The sequence below is a fragment of the Armigeres subalbatus genome, chromosome 2, assembly GCF_024139115.2.
Source record: "Armigeres subalbatus isolate Guangzhou_Male chromosome 2, GZ_Asu_2, whole genome shotgun sequence".
In the NCBI taxonomy this organism is placed as follows: Eukaryota; Metazoa; Arthropoda; class Insecta; order Diptera; family Culicidae; genus Armigeres; species Armigeres subalbatus.
Genome location: NC_085140.1, coordinates 117,911,792 through 117,933,969, shown reverse-complemented (window position 1 = coordinate 117,933,969; position 22,178 = coordinate 117,911,792). Strand labels below are relative to the sequence as shown.

Here is a 22,178-nt window from a genome sequence, read left to right as displayed (position 1 = left end):
TGAGTGAAGTCTCGCTAGGCCTGGCAGGAGTGTCGGGGGGCAGATACCTCTGCGGCATCTCAGAAGTAGGGGACACGAAAGTCTCGCTATGACTGGCAGGAGTGTCGGGGGGTTGATGCCCCTGCGGCACCTCAGAAATAGGAGACATGAAAGGGTCTGCCTCGTAGCTGAGATAGGAGCGGCATAGGAGCCACCAACCTAGGGTCGCCAACCTAGTTGTTTTTAGTGGGTCGGGAGTTATAATCCCATTCCCACACTACCTGGGTTCGCCTCCCCAGGTGTCTGGTTGCAGATTTTCATTACCTTCGTTAAAAAAAAAATACCCTTGCCAAACAGATTATAAACTAATTTTATAGAGGGTTCGCCTTAGGCGCCAATAAGGAGTAACAGAGTTTTGGATTGTGATATCCCCTAGCGGACACCAACGCCAAGACACCAGCTTGAAATACTTATGTTCCAGCTTTATTGTTGTGTTGCTGTTATACTGATGTAACAATGCCTCTATAAACTAGGAGAAAATACATACAAGTACTTGCTGTAGAATAAGTAGAATATGAATGCATACTGATTTCATGCTTGCTTTCGTATTTATTCTCTGGGGGTTTGTGTATGTGTTGTAACGATTCTATTTAGTCCGGTATGGGTTGTATTAGGTAGGTAGAAGTATTACTTTAGTTGTGCCTGTAAACTGTGTTCTGTTTTGCTTTCTGTATCAATTTTTCATCCTTTATTATTTTTCGATATTGTTATCTAAATGCTGCATTTTGTATTTGATACGATCCTGATCCAAAAGTAGTTTTTTTGAAGAACTTTCGGAAATTCAAAGTATTCCTTTCGTCGCTTCGGATAATAAATAAGACTATAAGAAACTAGACATTCATTTTTGGTCAGAAGAATAATTTAGTCAATAATTAACGAAAATTACAAAAGTGTACAACTGAGAAGTCGCGTTTGATTCTATCCCAACACATTCTTCCCTCTCGATAGATGCCTTGTAAAGGCAATTCTGGGTTTTCGCGTTACATGCTGTTTGATGAACTGGATGGCGAACGGAATAATTTTCATTGTGTGGGATCTTGTGTTTTGTTATGTAAGAAAGAACGCACAATATCTAAAAGCCTATCTTACATAAAATTTGACGAATATCGAAGCCCGATACATAGCTATCAATTAAAAACAACTTAAAATCTATAAGAGACATCTGATGCTGCAGAATAAATAAATCGTTGATGACTTAAAAAACTAATCTCTAATGCGACAAACTTCCTCCGAATTGAATTCAACCAGCATAATTAATGTTTATGGAATCTATCGTGTCTCACTTGGTTGAATGTGTTTTTTCTTGCCTTGCCTATCCCATAGTCGCAGATCACTATCTTGAAGTCGTCTACAAACTAAACATTTATATATATTCAATATCAATAGCATTTTGTTTGTTGCTTGCTTGTTACCAGTAACTACAAGTTATATCGATTATAGTATTTTGATGTTATTGATTTGTATCACTATCACTAGATCCATTATCTTGTAAGCGCTTTGATTCTGTTCTCTGTAGTTCCAACCCTGCCCCATGCTCACACCGGTCGAGGATACCCAACAAACCGAGGTGACGATGCGCACTAAAAAGCTATTTACAAATGTAGTTCAAATTCAGGTCCTTCCGCTGCAAGATTGCGGAGCAAATTTCTCTCTCCCCGCAAGCCGGGCTCAGTTGACGATGTCACTTTTCAGATCTCGCGCCTTGAAGAAGCCCCGCTCGGTTTTACACTCCCGGATGGTGACCGTTTCCAGGTTGACCGTGACATCGGTAATAAATACCTGGTTGGTGGGCTGCGACCGTGGAAGCCATAACTGTGGGGGAGCGGCCCGGGGCGATAGCGTCAGATGCTGGTGCTTGTTTATCGTATTGTTGTTGCTCACGGGTGGAAAGTCATTCGAGATTGGTTTCTTTGGGGCTTTCTCTTCGGGGGGAACGTTGTTTGCCACTCCTGCAGCGGCCGATTTATCCACCAGTGGAATGTTGGACTCCGGTCGTGATGCAGGCGTGTCGGGTGAGAGGGGAGCCGCGGGTTTGATTTCAGTTTTAGGACCGGACGACACCGGAGTGACCATCGGGGGCGCTTCTAGCCGCTGGTTTTTAGCCGCAGGACTCTCGTCCGGAGAGGTTTTGATTGTGACGCCAACTTTGCCTTCTTTTGACAGCACTTCGGCCTTCCGCTTGGTACCAGCCAAGTCTTTGTGGCTCAATGGCTGATCGTCGCTGCTGTTCGATGCCGTGTCATTGTCGTTGTTCTGACCGGAAATTGATATCTTCAAGCCGGGCGAGGAGTACTTTGTTCCGGAGGAGGACCCTGTTGTGTCACTGCTGACCGTAGGCTTGTCTTTAGGAGTGCTAAGATGTACGTTGCTTGTGCTCGACTTGGAAGCAGCCGACGACAATTTAGAACTGTCCACCGTGTCCTTCTCCTTCTTGCTGTGCTTTTCCTCTTTCTCCTTCTTGATCGTTTCCTTGATGGATAATTTTTCCGGTTCAGGTGCAGGTTCCGGAGTGACAACGACCGGCGTTGTAGATGTAGTGGGTACAGGCGCGGCAGGTACTGGAACGTCATCATCGTCGGAGTCCTCGATGATTGGCTTCGTTGGGGTCCTTGATGATTGATTCTTGCGCTTGCCAGACGAGCCGCCTCGTAGTGACCGTTCGAACATGTCAATGAGCCTTTCATCAAGGATGTTTTCCTCCGGCTCCCAGGTGTTGTGGCGTGTACTCCATCCTTTCCATTTGACCAAGTATTCAACCTTGCCCTGTTGACGGAAAGGAACGAATGATATTTATTATAATTAAGACACTATCTATTGGTTATATATGTTAGAAAAATTTTGTTAGGAAAATATGTTTCTGTTTGTCTGTGATTAAAGTCTTACATGTAGCTTTTTTGTATCTTTATTAAGGCGACTCGACAAGGTATCTCGTCTCCGAGATACATGTAGCTAATGCCGATACATTTTTTAAAATAATGTCTGTCCCCTTGGATTTTCTGTTAAAAAATAAGGAAGAATAATAATATTTTAGACACGTTTCACGGTTTTCAAGTTTTTTTTTCACAAATCTCTTTTGGCGTAAACTAAGTTTAAGGGAAATGCTCGGATACAGGGTGTAAAACAAAAACTTTCAAATTCACGAGCATCACGAAATTGGAGAAATTTCAAACGCTGTTAAGCGTCTTCATCTTTTAATGGATTTTCGAGATTTTGATATCAATCGATTCGGAAGCTCTCGATCAATTTGCCAAATCCATCGATACTATTGATTAGCAATGCTAAGCTATTGAAATTTTTATATATTTATTTATTTTATATATTTTTTATTTAAGTCCAATAAAAAAATCAGAATTAATCAATCCCGTTCATCCAAAAAATGTGACAAAGATGGCGTAGCTTGCCATCCCCTTGGTATGTAGCGATTAAAAACTTGATATTTACATGACGCTACAACTATTATTGCACCAAAAGGTTTTTCGTAGTTTGCGTTGGACGGTCGTGTCTTGTACACAACCCTTCTATTTTTTTTCATTTACCACTCAAAGGGCACTAGAATAAAATTGTATCTTTTTAAAATATATATATGTTTTCGTAAAAACCTAATTTATTGAAATCGTTCTTGAAAGGCTGACAACGGGAATTATATAAAGGCAATTGGATTGAAAGTCACTTTTGCAATTAAGCCATTTAATCAATCTCTACCTACTAAATGAAGAAAACAAAGGAAACGAAAAAACGACAATTATTTTCGAAACGAATCAAATTTCTCATGAAGAGATTGAAAACCGAACCAATCAAATTAGACGATATGCAAAGGAAAGCCCACGCCGCATTATAATCGCATCGTCAATGGGCATAGCAAAAACGAACATAAAACCACAGCACAACAACCCTCTCACAAAACGCAACCGGGTTCGGGACGTGCGGGAGACAGAACCGGAGGCCAGGGCTGAAACAGAACAAACCAGTCAAGGTCAACCGCACGATGCGCGATGCAGGAAAACCAATATCCACATACACATTCACGCGACCTTTCACATTCATCATCGAAAGGTACCTCTGTGACGCTGCGCTCTCAATGATTCCACACCAACAACAACAACAAGTGTCCAATTCCATCACCGGTGTCGGTTTCCCCGCCCCAAAGGAATCAAGCCGGCAAAGAAAAGGTAAACAATTCTACGTCTCTGTTTCACGCGTCGGTCGATCGACCGCAGGTGCCTATACAACTCTGTTTATAATCATAGAATCGCACATTTATTGCGCAATATTTTTAGCCATACTGCTTTCAAGTGTGCACACACCCGCCGGATTCATTGGAATATATTATTGCGTTTCTAATTCTGGAAGAAACCAGGGCTAGTAGGGTTTCTTACCCCATTCCCGGCCTAATATGCGTACGACTGCATTATTTAATTGATATTTATGACAGAAAGCAACTTTTTCTGAAATTTGTAGGCTGTATAATACTGCATTGGGGTTCACTTCTGCTTAAAAAATAGCTATTCGTGCTAAATATCGTTCAAAGAAGCTTTTATTTGATTTAAATTAACGAGGTGCAGCACTCATTTCAGTCATAGCGATTCCCAATCCGGCATACAAAAAACCAATTCCCGGCCTAAGCAAAATTTCACTCAATCTCTCAACATTTTACTCTCATTCTCTCTCGGGACGGTAGAAAATGCGATGTAAACAAAAATATGCACGTGCCACGACAACAAGATGCCAGATGGTATTATTCATAATCATTTTTATTTGGTTGAGAAGATACATAAACTCATTCAAATTTCTTCCAAATACTTTAAAACAATATTTATTTCACCTTTTAAAATCGAGAGAACTATAAATAACATGACAACGTCAACATATTAGACGATTTTCCGTTTAACGACGAAGGATCATTTGTATAATCCTGGCCTTTTGGCAGCACGGTGCAGCTAGAAGTTCTTGGGCCGAGGTGAATTTTTGTTCGGTTTGTGAATACATTTTAAAATGTATTCTAGTATGTTTAAATAAGTTCTAGTGAAACGAACAAATAAGAATAATTGGAGTGCGGGTGTTTAGAATTATGGTGTAGTGATTAACAGTTTCATGCAATGGTTGTATCGAGCACTGTGACGATTTTCAGGTAGGTGTTTATTCGATAATACCGTTTTGTAAAAGTGGAAAGAATCACTCCGGCTCAGTGGTGTGGCATCGGAGAGTGAAATTTTGAATTCTACATTTTATTTTCTACAATTGAATCAATTAGGAGTAAAACAAGTGATAGAAAAATATTGAGTATTGTGAAAAATAAATGGAGACTTTTTAAAATTATCAACCATAAACCTACGACTTCCAAACAGTTTAAATCATTAGTTTTCTGTGCAGTGAGCCGGGAACCGGGTCCATAGGCCCAAGTAGTGATTTACCCTATATCTGCGATCGATACTAGTTTTGCAAACTATTTATTCTGATTTTGACGAAGGACTTGCGTTTTTCTGGTTACTGCGTGGTTACTGCTTCTTGAATTTGTAGGTACCTAATTCAATAACAATCGGAAACAAATAATTGAAGTTCAAATAGCTTCATTTCTTAATTTTGAATATGATTCTATCGTTGGAAAAATCCGTCCGGGAAAAGGACCATTTTAGCAGCACCCCCGCTTCCCGTCCTCAACATTACAGAAATACACATTAAAACAGGACTCAGAGATAAGCCTTTCAAATCTTGCCGCTTCCGTCGCCGTCAATAAGTTTCTAATTAGGCACACAAAAAAAAGTTTGAAAGCGGTTATCTATGGCATCGCGGAACAATAATATGCTTTCAGATCGAAAATTTTGGTAGAGAAATTTGTATTCGCACTATTCGTTACTATTCCTAAAGTTGGCAATATTATGTGTACAATAACAAAAATATGATCCAAAATATATTCTACTTTTACATTGATTGACGATTTATGGGCCAAACACAATTGATACGTTTGTGTGCGTTTTGATAGTTTTCCCATGAGAAAACTGTCAAAACGCACGCAAACGTATCAATTGTGTTTGACCCATTAAACATTCGTTTTGACTCATCTGAAAATAAAGAAAAATAATTTTTCACTGAATTTCGGCAAAGCACTCTACCGATCAACTCGGCAACGCACTACCGAACGGTTCGGTAAATTTTGACAGCTGGGTTGAGGCGAACATTTTACGATCAATCGGTAGTTTGAACTTTCACCGAGATATCAGCTGTTAGATTCTCGGCAATTTATTTCGGCGAAAAAAATTAAGTGTGTAGGATTGCCAATCCGGAGAGGGCGAGTTCGATTCTCGATCCGGTCTAAGATGTTTTTGAGTGGGAAACATTCTTGACTCCCTGGGCATATTGTATCCAATGTACTTGCCACACAAGATACATACTCGTGCAATGGCTGGCATAATAGGCTAATAGAATAGTAAATTGAAAAGCAGGCCAAGTTCGAATTGGAATGTAAATTGAAGAAGAACAACTTATATAAATTTAAAGGGCATTATGCACAGGTATTGCAATATCATCTGAGCACAGGATATTATCTTTGCTTCTACAAATATATTATCCCTAATCAAAGAGCACTCTGGAAAGATATTATCATTTGAGCATTTCGTGATGATCCTGATAGCCAGCGCGGTTCGGGGTTTGTTCACGTTACGAGAGCATTGCTACAACAAAGCAGTAAAAATATGTTTCTCCATGGCGAACATTGCACTTTGTTTACTGAGCAGATAGATAACTAAGATCCATATCTCTTCATATCATAAGTATCTTTGCTCAGAAGATCGAATGATGGGATAAATTGCAATTCCTGATTATGCATACTTTAAACTACAAAACGTCATGCCATCCAAACTGGATCTTAGCCCCATGATACAGCGTCTATTAGCTGTTATAAATTAGGGGTTTCACCCCCTGGTGGATTCCTCCTCTTGTTGATGAATTCCATGCCGTTGTTGCGGCGAATAGCGTTCAACTTGCACCCGTTTGTTTTTTTAGCCAGGTTATAGAACTGATTTAACGCATCTAGCAGCTCAGCTTCCGACTTCTGCCTCAGAAAACACGTAATATCTGTTTCCTGCAATAGACCCTTTTCCAAGAGTTCACATACATCTTCGTGAACCAGATCTAGAATTTCGTTTGCTCGTCGCCCTTGCTTGGGAAAAGGTAGACGAAACATTTTGCCTACCGCACACGCCACGCAATTGTTAATTTCCGATTCCTTGAACTGCACCCACGGAGACCAGCCCATTATGCAACTATTGTTTAAGCTTTGCACATTAAAATTGTCTACCCGTCCATGCCACACATTCATGTTCGCGTGGAGACGCTCACGATAGGAGCTCTGTGATATTCGATCTCGTAGAAGACGATCAACCCGCTATCGAAATCATGGCTGCTGGTCGCGATTACACGAATCTGTTACGGTCACCCTTTGGATTGCGAACATCCCTTCGTGACTACGTCGTACCAACAGCAGGTTGTTTGACATTTTACATTATTAACGGTAACAGGGTTTACAGAATAACACTTCGATTTTAGTTTCACGGTATTAGTAGCTACGATTTTAGCTCCTTTATCTGCCTCCATGACAGTAAGTACAGTGCAAAACGCGGATCGTTCCTTAGAATGGCGCTCCCTGGCAATATGTCCGAATCGATTACATCACTTGCATTTCGGTCCCCTCGGCTGTTCAGCTGACCTTTCCTCGATTACGCCTTTCTTTTGTTTTAACAAGAACGATTTCTTTCCGACTAACGCAGCCTTGTCCAGTGACGCTCCGACTTCTTGCAGCTGCTTGATCTTGATACTGTCTCCAGTGAAGGGGTGAACAAAATTTTCCAATGCCATGATCATCGTCCTGTACTGCTCGTTAGGCCCTACGAGGAGCAGAGTTGCAGTTTATCCAATCCACTCTACGGAGATATCGAGCCCAGCCACGTGTAACTGATGAGCAGTGGAAAGGATTTGATTGACCTAATGGACCACATTGTCGCATGTTCCATCACGAGCACTTTTTGCATCCTTCACATAGGCGTTGTTGATGGGTTCCTCCAACAGCACAATTGCACAATTATTTCAGCTTGCGTCTTGCGGTTTTCCGTTCAGCGATGGTTGGTAGGGTTCCATCAACGTCTGCAACTGGCTTCACAGAAGACTTGCCAAGGATTGGACTTGATACCACACTTGCGGATTTTGATGCTGCGCTCGCGTAACCGCTTGATAATCTCTAACTCCATTGATTACAGACAACTTGAATTTTGTTATTCCTTTGCGTGCAATTTTCGCGCGACGTCACGTAGGCGCGTCTACTCTGGCAGGAGGCACCTTACTCTGGCGGGCTGCTTATGGTTATTATGCCAAAAGGCACATTGTATTTGAAACTATAGTTTCTAATAATTACCACAATGGCCCTTGCACATCCAACTCATCAAGACAAATTTTAATTATGGTCTTGCGATGATTATTGTAAGAAAACAAGAAAATGAAATCATGTTTATTTATATATTCTATTTTCTGGGGAACGGTACATTCTGGGTTATGGTTTTCTGGAGAACGGTTTTCTGGGGAGTAGTATAGAACCCTTGATCGTGTATTTTCTTGTTGCGCAGGGAGCGCAGCAGCGTCTGAAGCATTAGTTACAATTGTTAGCAAAGTCATAATGTTCGTCAGCTGTTTCGTTCGCAATTCTAATTTCGTCTGTACATTCAATTTCATCTTTTGTTTCTTGACTGTCTGCATCAAGAACATCCAGCTTATTCCTATGTAGCTACATTATTAGCTTTAATTCACAGGTGATACTTAGCGTTTTTTTCTGGAGAACCTTCTCGTTTAAAAACTGAAAGGTGTAGCCCAATCGGGTTGTACGCAAAGGTGACGTAGGACTACGTAGCTATACCAAATGGATGGTATATTCCATAATAATTTGTGTCTTCATCAGTGGCGTTTCCCAAACCTCAATCTACCTGTGCACTGGACTTAAATTTAAGAAAATGGTGTGCGGAAACGCATAGAATTAGGGTCATAGGGTCAGTGCACAGGTAAAAAGTGAGGTTGCGCAACGCCACTGGTCTTTATTAACATTGAGCAAACTGCTCGGAGGTCAACTGAATCAAGAAGCCGAATAATTGCTCCCAGTTGGATGGACTTTGAGTCTCCAACCGTAGAATTAACATGACTCATTGGCCACATCGCCACTCGACTGACTTTCTGTGAAGGACATCACAAGAATACAACATCCTCAAAAATGAAAAATAAATCAGCAGAATCAGAAGTGGCGCGAACCCAAGCGCAAATATATTTATTTGCAACGTTCGGTTTTCGCCCGCGATGGAAGCGTACGTGGCAAAGTGAGTAGAACTTCAAGAATTAATTACAAACAGTCTTTTTCAGGACTATTCAAGAAGAGGTATTGGCGTCTTCGTCGATTTGGCTGTCATGGGAGGAAAGTGAAATTTTCTGGCAAGATTATTTGGTTTTGTTTCTGTTAGTCATACACGCAGAAAAATTTACGGTAGACTCAAACATATTTTAGGTAAAATCAAACATAATTTCAGTTTGTTCTGGCATCAAACATAAATATGGTTATGAACAAACATATTGCTGCAATTTAAACAAACGTAAATTATATTTGAATCAAATATACATTTTCAGTTGTTTCAATCAGCGGATTGTTTAAAGCAAACATACATATTATTGTTTTGGTTCGGCCGCTAAAAATATTTCCCTATCAATTCTACCAATATTCATATTCTGGTAGCATTAGTCTACCAGATTTCACATATGCGCACGTTCATACTTCATTTACTTACCTTTTTGTACCTAAATTCATCCTCATCAACAATTTAGAAGCATTGAAAACATGCTTCCACTCTTTTGCTGCTGCTTTGGTGCAGCTTCCGAGTTTTTGTTTACATCTGTAAGAGCTAGCGAGGGGCTGCTCACTAGTGCATGCATAATACAAACAGGAATTTTATTTTGTTTTTAAATTAAATATGTTTGATTTAAATATAGTTATCTGTTTGCAAACAAACATGAATATTTTTTAATTCAAATGGATGAAATTTGTATCCGTGTTGGAAATGAAATCGATAATTTTCTCTCTGTTAATGATTGAAAATACGTTTTGTTCAAAAGAGTAACAAAATAATAAACATAATCGCTTGGCGTCTGTCGGTCTGAACGACGATCGCCTGTGGGTGGATACTGTATAAATTTTCCTCTAAAGTAGCGTCTTTATTGATTTGGCTATCATTCGCAAAAGGTGAATTTTTCTAGCAAGATTCTTTGGTTTTGTTTCCGTTAGTAATTGGAAATCAAATCGATTTTTTCGGTCCGCCATTTTATACAAAAGAAGGTTGATCCGAGATTAATTTTCTTCAAAGTGCAAAACTTAATCGTTTGGCGACTACAGAAAGTTGCCCTGGGTAGCGGAATCACAAGCGCGCGTCACAGGGAAATGAGACAATAAATTTGTTCGAATGGATGAAATCACTAACAGCAACCAAGCTACCACGGCGATGCCACCGAAACAGGCCATTTTTGCAATTAATCCTTTCTGTCCAGAAAATGCTGGTCCTGAGAAGATCAAATTTTCTTTTCACCTGAGAAGATCAAATTTGCTTTTCCAATAACTAACTGCAACCAAACTCGATGACTTTTTAGTAAAACGCCATTTGGAAAAAAAAGTTCAGCATCGCTACTGCATCACGTGGGATCGCAACAGACGGCATTTTTGTAATCAAACCTTTCTTCGCATAAAATGCTGGTTCGTTAAGGCTGAAAATGCTGTCAGTACCATCGTGCTGTCATCGTTTCCGCTCCTATGCGTCCGCTCTGCGTGAAATCTTGTTCGAACTGAGGTTTAGATTCAAAACCACAAGTTGCTTGATTTTGATGTCTGTGCTCGCAATGCATGCACAAGATTGGTTGTTTTACTATTTCTAAATTGTTTATCTGTTGTCAATAATAAATAGTTGAAAATCTGTATTTTTGGAACAATACAATGAAGCGTTAACATCATCATTGATCGAATGGTCCAAAAATATTGGCAATCCACCGAGAAATGGCTGAGATATTAACGATCAAAGTCTATTCATATTTTCGTGGCGGTCTCCGATTTTCGCAATCGCAGAGTGTATAGAAAAGACAGACGTAGTCCTACGTTAAAAATGACATCACGATTTACCACCATTTCGAGGATTAAATACGTATCCTTTAGACTGTCCGCTGTATCCGACGAAGACTCCGGCTTCAGACTTAAGCCCCAAACGCAATACAACGGAACGGCGACGGAAGCGCTTTTCTAGGCCACCACGGGGGCCACCACCATCGAACAAAAGGCAACGGGCTTTCTCCACCACCGTGCGGTTCATCCTTTTCGCAAGACCATTTCTCGCGTAACATATGATTACGGCTTATAAACCAAAACCATGATTTTTTATTTTCTGGCATAAACGATTGCTTTGTAAATCAGGGTGTCTACTCATCTGCAAAAACAAAATTCCATGATTTTTCCAGGTTTTTTCCAGGTGTTTTACATTAATTTCCAGGTAAAAACAAACTTGCCATATATCGATTTTAGCAGCAAAATAATCGATTCAAACAAGTAAATATTGCGAAGAACAATTTTAAAAAAATTTGGTTGCCTCACAAGAACAATGTAGTAAATTACTTAAGAAATTCTTCCAGGAATTCCTTCGCAAGTTCACCCAGATACTTCAGCCATTCAATCAAAAAATCCTTCAGGAATCGCATAGGAAATTCCTCCAGGGATCCTTTGAAAATTTCTTCATAAATTCCATCGGAAAATCCTCCGTGAATGATTACAGAAATTCCTTCAAAGAGGGAACTTTAAGAATTGCATCAGAATTGCAATTTCCCTTAGAACTTCTTCCAGGATTACATTTGAAAATTTCTTTCCAAAAACTTTAGAAAACATCTCAAGGAATGATTCCGGAAATTGCTTTAGAGATTCATTTGGCGATTCCTTTGATTTTTTTTTAAATCCTTCTTTGGAAATTTGGTTAAAAATTCTTTCGGAAATTTCTTTGAATTTTATTTCAGCTATTTTTTTAAAAAAGGAACTTAAGAAATCCTCTTAAAGAATTGTTCTGGAAATATGTTGTCAGGAATATGTCAGGAAATCGTTCAGAACTTCTTGCCAAAACTCCTTCAGGAAATGGGTCGATGCAAGAATATGAGATTGCGGGGTCCATGACGTTAGGCATAAGGACATTAGGCGTAATACTACCTTTTTCATGTCTTGGGCTGTTTTTTTGGGCATTTTATGCTTAACATCATTTATGCCTAACGTACTCATGCCTAACGTCCTTATACCTGACACGGGGTATACCCGAGATTACTATTGTTGCTCTTGTTCGCGTGAACAACATCTAGTTTGTTCTAGTTTGTGACCAACATCTAGTTTGTTTAGACCTAGCAGCCAAGGTACCGGTACTATAAGTATCAAGTGGTCAATTTATAGCTTATTCAGATAACGCCAATTATGATCATAAATATCATGATAAAAAACAACCTGATGCCATCCCCATACACGATATTTATTACGATAAATAATGTAATCGTAATCTGAGTAGGTTATTAAGCATATTTTGGCAGAATAATTTCAATGATTACAGCGCTACTAGCCATGGGCGTAGCCAGAGGGGGGCAGGGGGGGGGGCCTCGCCCCCCCCTAAATGGTGGAGAGATTGAACGGGTACTGAAATGAATTCGCTTAAACATGTGCACTTTACGATCCAATCATATTCAGAAATCGGTTTTTGAAATTCAAAAGATTCCCAAAAAACTTATAAGGGTATCCAGGATCCATACTATATGAAATTTAAAAACAATTCGAAACATTTCGGGCTCAAGAATTCTCCTAGAAATCCTTCTAGAAGCTCCCCTGGGAATTCCGGAAAATTATCCACAAATTTCTCTGAAAATCGTTTGAAAATCCTTCTCCTGTAATTGTAATTTCTTCTTATCTAGAAACCCCCAACTAATTTTGTTTTAGGAAATTCATGTGGAAGTTTCTTGAAGATTTCTTTTCTTCCCTTCAAGTTTTACTCCTAGACATTTCTTCGGCTATTCTTCCAGGAAAATCTGCGACATTTCCTTCAGGAATGCATTCTATAGTTCCTCCAAGAATACATACGAAATTTCCTTCCAAAATTCCACTAGAAGTTTCTTCAGTAATTTATGATGGAAATCCTCCGATTTCGCTCCATAATTTCATCTGCTAATCTATAAGAAACTGCATCGGGCATTCCTCCAGGAACTTTTCCTTAAATTCCTCCGGGATAAAGGTAGCCTCACACTTCGGGAATTTGATCCGCGGATTTTTTCCCCATGTATTTTTGCATATGCGATGTTTTCGGGATTTGGGCACGGAAAATCAAAATCCCGGCCCCATTTAAAATGCACGGGGACCAAAATCCGGCGGAAAATTTTCCCGAGGTGTAAGGTAGCCTTAACTTCCAGGACTTTTTTCGGGAATACCTCTATAAATTCAATAGCGAAATCCTCTAGAATTACATTTTGGAATTCTTTCCGCAATTATTTCAGAATATCCTTCAAGAATTCCTCTAGAAATTTCTTTAAGAATTTCTCCAAGAGTTCGTCCAAGTATTTACCCGGAAATTTTTCTCTTCCTTCAGGAATTTCTCCAGATTTTTTTCCGCGGAATTGTTCTAGAATTCTTTCCGGACTTCACTCGGAATTTACTCCAGAATTTAATTCGGAAATTAATGTTAGAGTTCCTCCAAGATATCTTCCAAGAGTTCTTCCAGGAATTTCTTCAGAACAATCAAAGAACAGCAATTCATCTGGGAATACTTTCTGGATTTCATCTGGTAATTTCTGAATTAATTCCTCCTGGTATTTTTTCGGGAATTCCTTCTGATATTTCTCCAGGAATTCTTTCATGAACTTCTCTAATAATTATTTCAGTACTACCTTGTGAGAATTCCTCTGGAAGTGCTTGTGGGAGTTCCTCCGGGAGCTCCCCCAGGAGTTTTTCCAAAAGTTCCTCTAGTAATCTCTCCAGGAACTTTACAGGGGATTCTTTGAGGATATTTGGCAGGAATTTCAAGGGAAATGGGATTTCGGAAGTTCCATCGGCTGATCCTCTGGAAATTTCTTCAGGAGTTCCACTAGTAGTTCCTCCGGAAATTCATTCAGACTTTCTTTCAGGAGTTCATTAAGGCTTTCTTTGGGAATTTATCTACAAATTCCTTCAGAAGTTCCTCGGAAAATTTCTCTGGGAGCTCCTCCGGGAGGTCCTTTAAGAATTCTTGCAGGAGTTTGTCCTGGATTTCATCCAGAAGTTCTTACGAGAGTTCCTCCAGGATTTCCTCCGGAAATTCTTCCTGTAGTTCTTCAATAAATTCATCTAGAAGTTCCTCTGGCAGTTCTTTCGAAAATTCCTCTGATACTTTCTCCGGGAATTCCTACAGAAATTCCTCTGGGAGTTCCTCCGGAAATTACTCCGGAAGTTCCTTCTCAAAGGAACTGCCGGTGAAACTCCCTGAGAAATGCTCATAAAATTGCTGGTGGATCTCCCGGAGGAACTGCCGGAGGAGCTCCCGTAAGAACTCCCGGAGGAACTGCCAGAAAAACTATCGGAAGAACTTCGGGAGGAATTTCCAGCTAATTTTCTGAAGAAAGCCTAAATGATTTCCTGAAAAAAGCCTGAAAGCCTGAAGCCTGGAAGAGCTACTGGTGGAATACCCGGAGAAATTTCTAAAGAAACTGCCGGGAGATTTTTTAAATGAACCTCCGGAGGATCTGCCAGTGAATCTACCAGAAGACTTCTCGGAAAAAATCTTGGAGAATTCATCTTATAGATAAATCTCATCTAGCTGAAACCTTTGTAGGGGTATGTAGCATCATCATAGGGGTATGTGTAGGGACCATCATCATCATCAGAGGACCTCCCGGAGAATTCCTTGAAGAGGTCCCAGAGAAATTCTCGGAGGAGCTTCTGGAGGGATTTCTGTATAATTCGCGTAGGAAATTCTGGAGAAATTCCCGGAAGAATTTTCATAGAGCCCCCGTAGGAACTGTCGATAGAACTACCGGAATAATTCTCGGAGAAAATCCTGGAGGAATTCTTGGAGGATCTGCAAGTTGAACTCCTGGAAGAATTCCCGGAGGAATTTTCGAATGAACTCCTGCAGGATGTCCAGTGGAAATCTTGAAGTTTCCACCGGAATTCTTTCTGGATATCTTTGGGAATTAATCTAGGAACTCCTCTAAAAATTCCATTGTTGATTTTATTTTCGGTATAATTTCTGTATAAATTTTCGGTGGAATTCCTGGAGAAATTCTTTGAAATTTTCACAAGAAATTATTCGAAACTTTCACGGAAAAAAATATGGAATTTACACAGGAAGTTCGAAGATTTTTCGCGGAATTCTCAGGAATGTTTATTGGCAATTCTGCGGAATTTTCACGGAATATTCTTAGGAATTCCACGGTGCAATTTTTCAGATTTTTTTATGAGAAACAGCACGAAAGATTTATCTGAAGAATTCCCTGCAGAACTTATAAAAGAATTCGTGGAGGATTTCTTGGAGTAAATAATGGTGGAATTTTCGGTCAATTCCCGGCGAAATTGATGGTGGAATTCCTGAAGACATTGCCGAAGAAATTGCTGGAGGCATTCCTGGCATTCCGTCACGTTTATTGGCATTACGTTTTAGTACAAAACGCTGACTTCAACGCTGACGCGCAACGCGCTGTTGAGATTCAGCCTTTACTGTTGGTTGTGGATTTGGTTTCAAAGTGTTTGGAGCTTAGAAGGGAAAAGTATCAAGCACTAATATTCATGTGTTTTTATAAAACTACTATAAAACAACGATTCAGAAGACCTAAAAAATTTGGCCAACCCCTAATCGAAATCCTGGCTACGCCCTACTAGCGTTCTATTACTTATGGCCTTACAGTAAAAACAAAAGATATTTTAGTTCAGAAAAAATATTTTAAGCTCTTTTTAGTGGAATGTATTCAACCGTCTAAGGGTCTGTCTCATTTGGAGAATTAAACTTAAAAGTGACAGTTCGAAAATTAGCAAATAACCCGGTAATAAGAATGGCTGGTGCTGCCCAGCAATTCCAATAAGACATCGATGCAAAATGATTCGATATCTGTCAAAAGTAATCTTGCTCTGCGAGCAGGGTTATTTGATAATTATTGAAATGTCACTTTTAAGTTTAATTTCAGTTTAATTCTCCAAATGAGACAGACCCTAAGACGAGTTAAGTAACCTCCATTTAATTCCACCAATTATTTCGATATCTTTGCAGATACGTATTTCGAGTTGGTTGAGTCAAGTACAAGACACTGAAGACGACCACACAGTTGTGGTCGAAATACGTATCTGCAAAGTTATTGAAATAATTGGTGGAATTAAATGGAGGTTACTTAACTCGTCTTAGACGGTTGATATTTTAGTTAACAGATAAAGATTGTCGCCTCGGTTCCCTTTGTTCTGCTGTCCGAAACATGTGTGGTACCTAACTGTCAAATTGACATTAAGATCCCCTATCCTCGCCAGTAAAAGATGTCCCGGACAGCGACAATGTTTATCTTGTAACTAAAATATCATTTGTAAAAACCTTCGGAAAATGCTTCGGGTATTCTTTTAAAATTCCTTGGGTTTTTTAGGAACTCATGCAGATGTATCTTGAGGAAAACTTTAGAAAACACCTGGAGGAGTTTTTCCAGATATTTTGCTTTTAAGAATTCTTTGGAAATTTGTCGAGAATACCTTTAGAAACTCCTTTGACAAATCCATTCGGGATTCATTCGGCTTTTCTTTCAAGAATTCCTTTAACAAAAATACATATATATCAATCAGTGGCGTAGCCAGAAAATTGGTCTGGGGGGGATTTTCCGAACATTTTTTTTTCGAAAAAAAAAATTTCTTCTGAAAATTTTGTCTCTGGGGGGGGTTTTATGCCCAAAACCACCCCCCTGGCTACGCCACTGATATCAATCATTTACACTTTTTTTCAGAAATCCCTTCAGGTGATTTCTTTGAAAAATCCTCAGAAAATTCCTTGGAAAACTGATCCCGAAATTCCTTCGTATGTTCCTCCAGGATTTGCTTTTTTGAAAAATCCTAACAAATTTAGTATGTTTTAATAGATTCCAAAAGAATTTCCGAAAGAATACTCAAAAGAATTTACAAAGCAATCCCTAATTGATTTCCCGAATAAATTCCTAGATTTCACCAAGAATGGCTTCGGAAATTCTCAAGGATTTTTTTTAAGACGCAAAACGTTTTTTGCGAAACAACAATCCATTCATGTTCACTGCATTTTAAATAGATTTGATTGGTATATTTATTCAAAAATTTGTAAGGATTTTTTTCATCTTTTGAGAGAATTTCACTCATGATCACCGGGTATTCAAATTTCCCTGATTATGTCAGGAATTCCCTGATAATTCCAGGTTTTTTCCAGGTGGGGAGAAATTGCCTGATAATTCCAGGTTTTCCAGGTTTTTCCAGGTAGTAGACACCCTGTAAATGATTCTTCATCCTAGGTAACACTCCGTACTTGATTTCTCTTAAGAATCACATTTATTGCTATTTTGAGTGAACGGCTCATGAACCATTTGGCGCCCTTTACTACCATGCGGAATGTATGCTTTGGTTATTAGGCCGTTCACTTTATATTGTTTATTTAGAAAAACTAGCTTCAAGTTATTTTAAAACGTATATTCGTGCTAGGTTTTCAATATATCACATAGCAGAACTGCTCTGGCTATCAAATCTAAACAAATCCGATGGTGTACCTAGCTTTGAGCAAACGGCTTAAAAACCAGACGTGCTGCCGGTAATGCGAGTAAACGGCGCGCTTTTTGTTTTAGCTGAAATTTTGTAGGTTTTAAATGGTTTTTCAATTAATCTTAATCTGCTGTTAAAATATAACCATTTACGTATAGCATTGATGTGGTTTTGGCAATGAAATGAGTTTCTACTTTAATAAATGAATTAAATTAGTGCTAGAAAACTTGAACCTCATTTTCCTTGGTTCAGCATTGTTGGTTTTTCGGCCCTTATCATATGTTGCTCGAGATTTTGTTTCGGATTGTATGAAATAACATGCGCATGATAAATTCCAGATTCCCGTAGACACTTATCTATTGTTTGTGTTGGCTAGCGTATAGCTGCCAGCGCGCATCTTTCTTAACATCAACGGCTGTACGGATGGGTAAGAACACAAACAGAAGAAAGGAAAACAAAAAATCACTATATTGAATTGAAGACAGCGTGTGAATTTCTTATTCTAAATCAATTATAAATAATACTTAACTACCCTATAACTATTAGTGCTACAATCAATCTATTTACAAGCTTAGTACTAGGTAATGATAATGAAATTATGAAAACATGAATTCCTTAACATAATGAACTTAAATCCTAGATTCTTTCCACCAAGTAGCTGAAACCAACCTAACCCTAATCTACTTATGCTGTAAAGTGCACAATCACGGTATGAAACATGTTAAGTGAATTCCCTTGAACAAATCCAAACTCTATTCTAATTAGTAGACACGACAGACAGATTTCGACAAGACAGACTACGACTGACAAACTACGAACGATCGTAAAGGGGACTAAGGGACTGTCTCAATTGGATAATTAAACTGAAATTAAACTTGAAAGTGACATTTCAATAATTATCAAATAACCCTGCTCGCAGAGCAAGATTACTTTTGACAGATATCGAATCATTTTCCATCGATGTCCTGTTGGAATTGCTGGGTAGCACCAGCCATTCTTATAACGGGGTGATTTTTCAATTTTCGAACTGTCACTTTTAAGTTTAATTCTCCAAATGAGACAGACCCTAAGCGTAAGTTGACTATGTCCAAACATGTGATTCATAGAATTATTTTTTTGCTTAAGATTAACAAAAACTGATATGGAACATACAAACACATAGATAAATACTACACTAAAAATGATTACATTAACACAATTTTTGTACAAATTACCCCTCCCCATCAGGAAAATTATAATAGACCGTAAAACAGCACCAAATTCCTGTGTTTTAATACGGCGATTATAATTGCGGAATTAACGCCTTCAGTCCTGTTGGTACGAAACCAACAGTTTGGTTCACGCATTCTAAACCGTTGTCCAAACGTAATCGTTTGATAGACTTTCCAGTCTGGGTTTCTGCAAACGCTTTGAAATCTTTGAAGCAAAGCAGCAAATTCGTTTGTACCTACTACGCACAAATAACTTCTTACTGGAAAGTCAGAAAATATATGCTTCCTCCAATTGCCACATTCTCCACAGGACCACAAAGGTCAGTGTGAACCAATTCAAGTACAAGTGTCTCAATGGTTGGCGACTATGCTTGCCTTGAAGACACGTAACGCCTTTTTTCATACCTATAATAATATGTACTGTCTATGATCGCATATCAGTCCCATCTTTGCTGGGTTTTCTATCCGTATGGGATAAAATTTACATAATTTATAATATTTATTATCCGATTGTGGGTAGTATATCATTGACGCCTTTCTAGAGCATTCTGCGACATATTGACCCAAACGTTGACACTTGAAACCCCCAAAGAGATTCGTATGGTATCCTGAATTCCAAGAAAAGCAATGTTCGCAGTAAATGGTAGCAGAACTCGCTTTCTACACCTGATAAAACTTTCCACCAAACAAGCTCGGATACGCGTATTATTATCGTTAAACAGCGATTCCTTACCAGCCCTGATGTCGTACAGGTGGAAAGAGCGCAGAACGCCACAGCCAACCAAAATAAGGAGGCGGTGGGAGGCACAGAAAGTGACGTAATAGGAAAACACAACACTTACACAAAGCCAGAGTAGGCGCTGACTGGCACAACCGGCTGGGGAGGGGGACGACTCTTGTTCGTCCTGCCGTTCCTGCAGACCGCCGAAGGAAGAGCGGTGCAAGTCAAAAAGGAGAGCATGTTCTGGAAGCTTATCGAACACTCCTCCGCGACACGGCTGGAAAAGTACTACAGCTAGGGCAAGGATGCGGGGAAAACTACTTACCGGTCGAACACGTTTCTTTATGATCTTCTCCGCAGCATAAACCCGATCGTCGGTTATCTCCATTTTTTTATTTCCGGCTTGGCGGTTCGTATCGGTGTTGTTTCACCTTGATCTTCCCCAGTTGCGTTGATTATTACTTCTTATTTTTTGCACACCGCCGTTCGCCAATTTGTTTTACCTTCCAACACTATAGAATTCGCACTCGCACTGGCCAAGTCCGACCGACCGTTTCCTTCGAAGGTGTTCTTCTCCAATGACGACCAGCAGAAGAGTGAAAACACACGGCCTACTACTACCACCCTGCAAAATGTGTTTATTCGTTTATTCTTCCGTCTTCACCCGTCAAACACCCGTTCTTTTCCGTGCTGCTGCTCGCGGCTTTCACGCGATGCGCTTCGCTCGCACGGTGCCTCTGATGCAGAGCAATAATTTCCAAATAAAACTAAATTTAGAACTTCTCAATCTTGTTTAATCAATAATTATTATTGTTTATTTTATCTAATTTTTATTCTATCCGGGGATTGAAATCATAAAATAAAATATATTTCATAGAAAGTTGTTTTCTATCATCGATGAGTCTGTAATTGTTAAAACTTTAATTGCAATTAGAATTATGCTTGTGCTTACTAGGAATATAGATTTTGTGCCTGAGTGCAAATGTTTTACTCAATAAATTTGAACCTTCCGATTCTAATCCTAATAATTCAACTAAATTCAACTAAAAAGCGCTTTTAATCTTTAATAAGAACTCTGTCCTTAGAATCGATAATATATTATATGTGCATTGAACCAGTTTTGTAATAAATTTTATTTGACACGAAAACCTGTATGTGGTATATGGATCACTTTTGTATTAGGTCAAGGATGTTAGCAAAATTATTCAGAAGGAAATCAGAAGTCGACATACACATTTTCCCTATACATATTGGAGACGTTTAACCTTTTGCAGTAAAACATATACGCAAAATTCAATTTTCTAAAAATTTAACAAATTGCATCTGCGTCATAAAAATTATTGGAACAAATGCTGCACCAGGAACACCGTGCTCTTGTTTTCTCGTTGTTGATGTTGCTTACAGGTTTTCTTCTTCACTGCACGCACTAACACAAACACCGAACACCGCCGAGATGCGGCCCTGGCAGTTCTTCGATCCCCTTCGTTTTTCGAGACTCTCGCTTGCGAACGACGGATCGACACAAAACAACACGAACCTGACGACGATGTCTGCCTTCCGCAAGAAACCCACTTTGGGTTATTTGCAATTTTAACACTTTTCGCCACCGGAGTTTTCGCTTTTTTCACACTGCGCTGATGCGCTACACTTTTCCGCACATTTTCGAACAATAATTACCGCACAACGATTGGTTTTTCACCGTTTATCGAGCAATTTTCGATAGAGAAAACAACCGTACCGTCGCGACACATTTGGCGATGCGATGAAAATCGGACACAAGTGATGCGTTTGGTGGATTTTCACCGCTCACACCAACACAGAGGCAATATGCGACGATGATTGTTCGATGAAAGCGATTAGGTCGAAACACTGAAAGGAAAAATAAGTTTCGCCACACATTTCAAAAAGACCTCATCCAAAACGTAAAAATTAAAAAAAAAATATTTCTATTTCTCAGGTTTATGATGTTTTCAAGACATAATTTTCAAAACAACTTATCTGCTTTTGTAAACAAAGATTCAAACGACGATTTGACGAATCTGAAAGCTTTCCCACGCATGCCAACACCACCAATAGGTAGGTGAAGGTTTGCGTGGGAGAGCTATCAGATTCGTCAAATTGTCGTTTGAACCTTCGTTTCCAAAAGCAGATAAGTCGTTTTGAAAATTTTTGCTTCTTATGGATGCAAAAAGTAAACAAGTCGAATTGGAACCGCTTTTGATGGTTCGATTGGAAACAAGATGGCGTCTTCGCCGATCTCTTATTCTAATACATATTTCTAATTAAAACTATTGTTCTCATGTCTAAGAGAAATCTCTACTTTATCTAGAAGATCCGATATGTCAAATCCCTTTCGATTCAAACGGTTTGCTCGTCTAAAACTCAAGGTAGACACCGGTGTAGTTTT

At 39.3% G+C, this 22,178-nt stretch overlaps 1 protein-coding gene across 3 annotated transcripts; it reads right to left on the bottom strand.

Annotated features, from left to right (window-relative positions):
- Window positions 1–440: 440 nt before the first annotated feature.
- Window positions 441–21,554, bottom strand: LOC134210719 (polycomb group protein Pc). Of its 3 annotated transcripts, none has more exons than XM_062686958.1 (3): window positions 21,174–21,554; window positions 20,097–20,508; window positions 441–2,802 (listed from the first exon to the last, which is right to left on the bottom strand). In XM_062686958.1, the coding sequence occupies exons 2-3, from the start codon at window positions 20,157–20,159 to the stop codon at window positions 1,708–1,710; spliced, it is 1,158 nt and encodes a 385-aa protein (XP_062542942.1). In that variant the 5' UTR covers window positions 20,160–20,508; window positions 21,174–21,554; the 3' UTR covers window positions 441–1,707. The 3 variants fall into 3 exon arrangements, with proteins under 3 accessions (XP_062542942.1, XP_062542941.1, XP_062542943.1); XM_062686957.1 differs by having other exon boundaries at window positions 20,097–20,396; XM_062686959.1 differs by having other exon boundaries at window positions 20,097–20,396; window positions 21,309–21,554.
- Window positions 21,555–22,178: the final 624 nt, after the last annotated feature.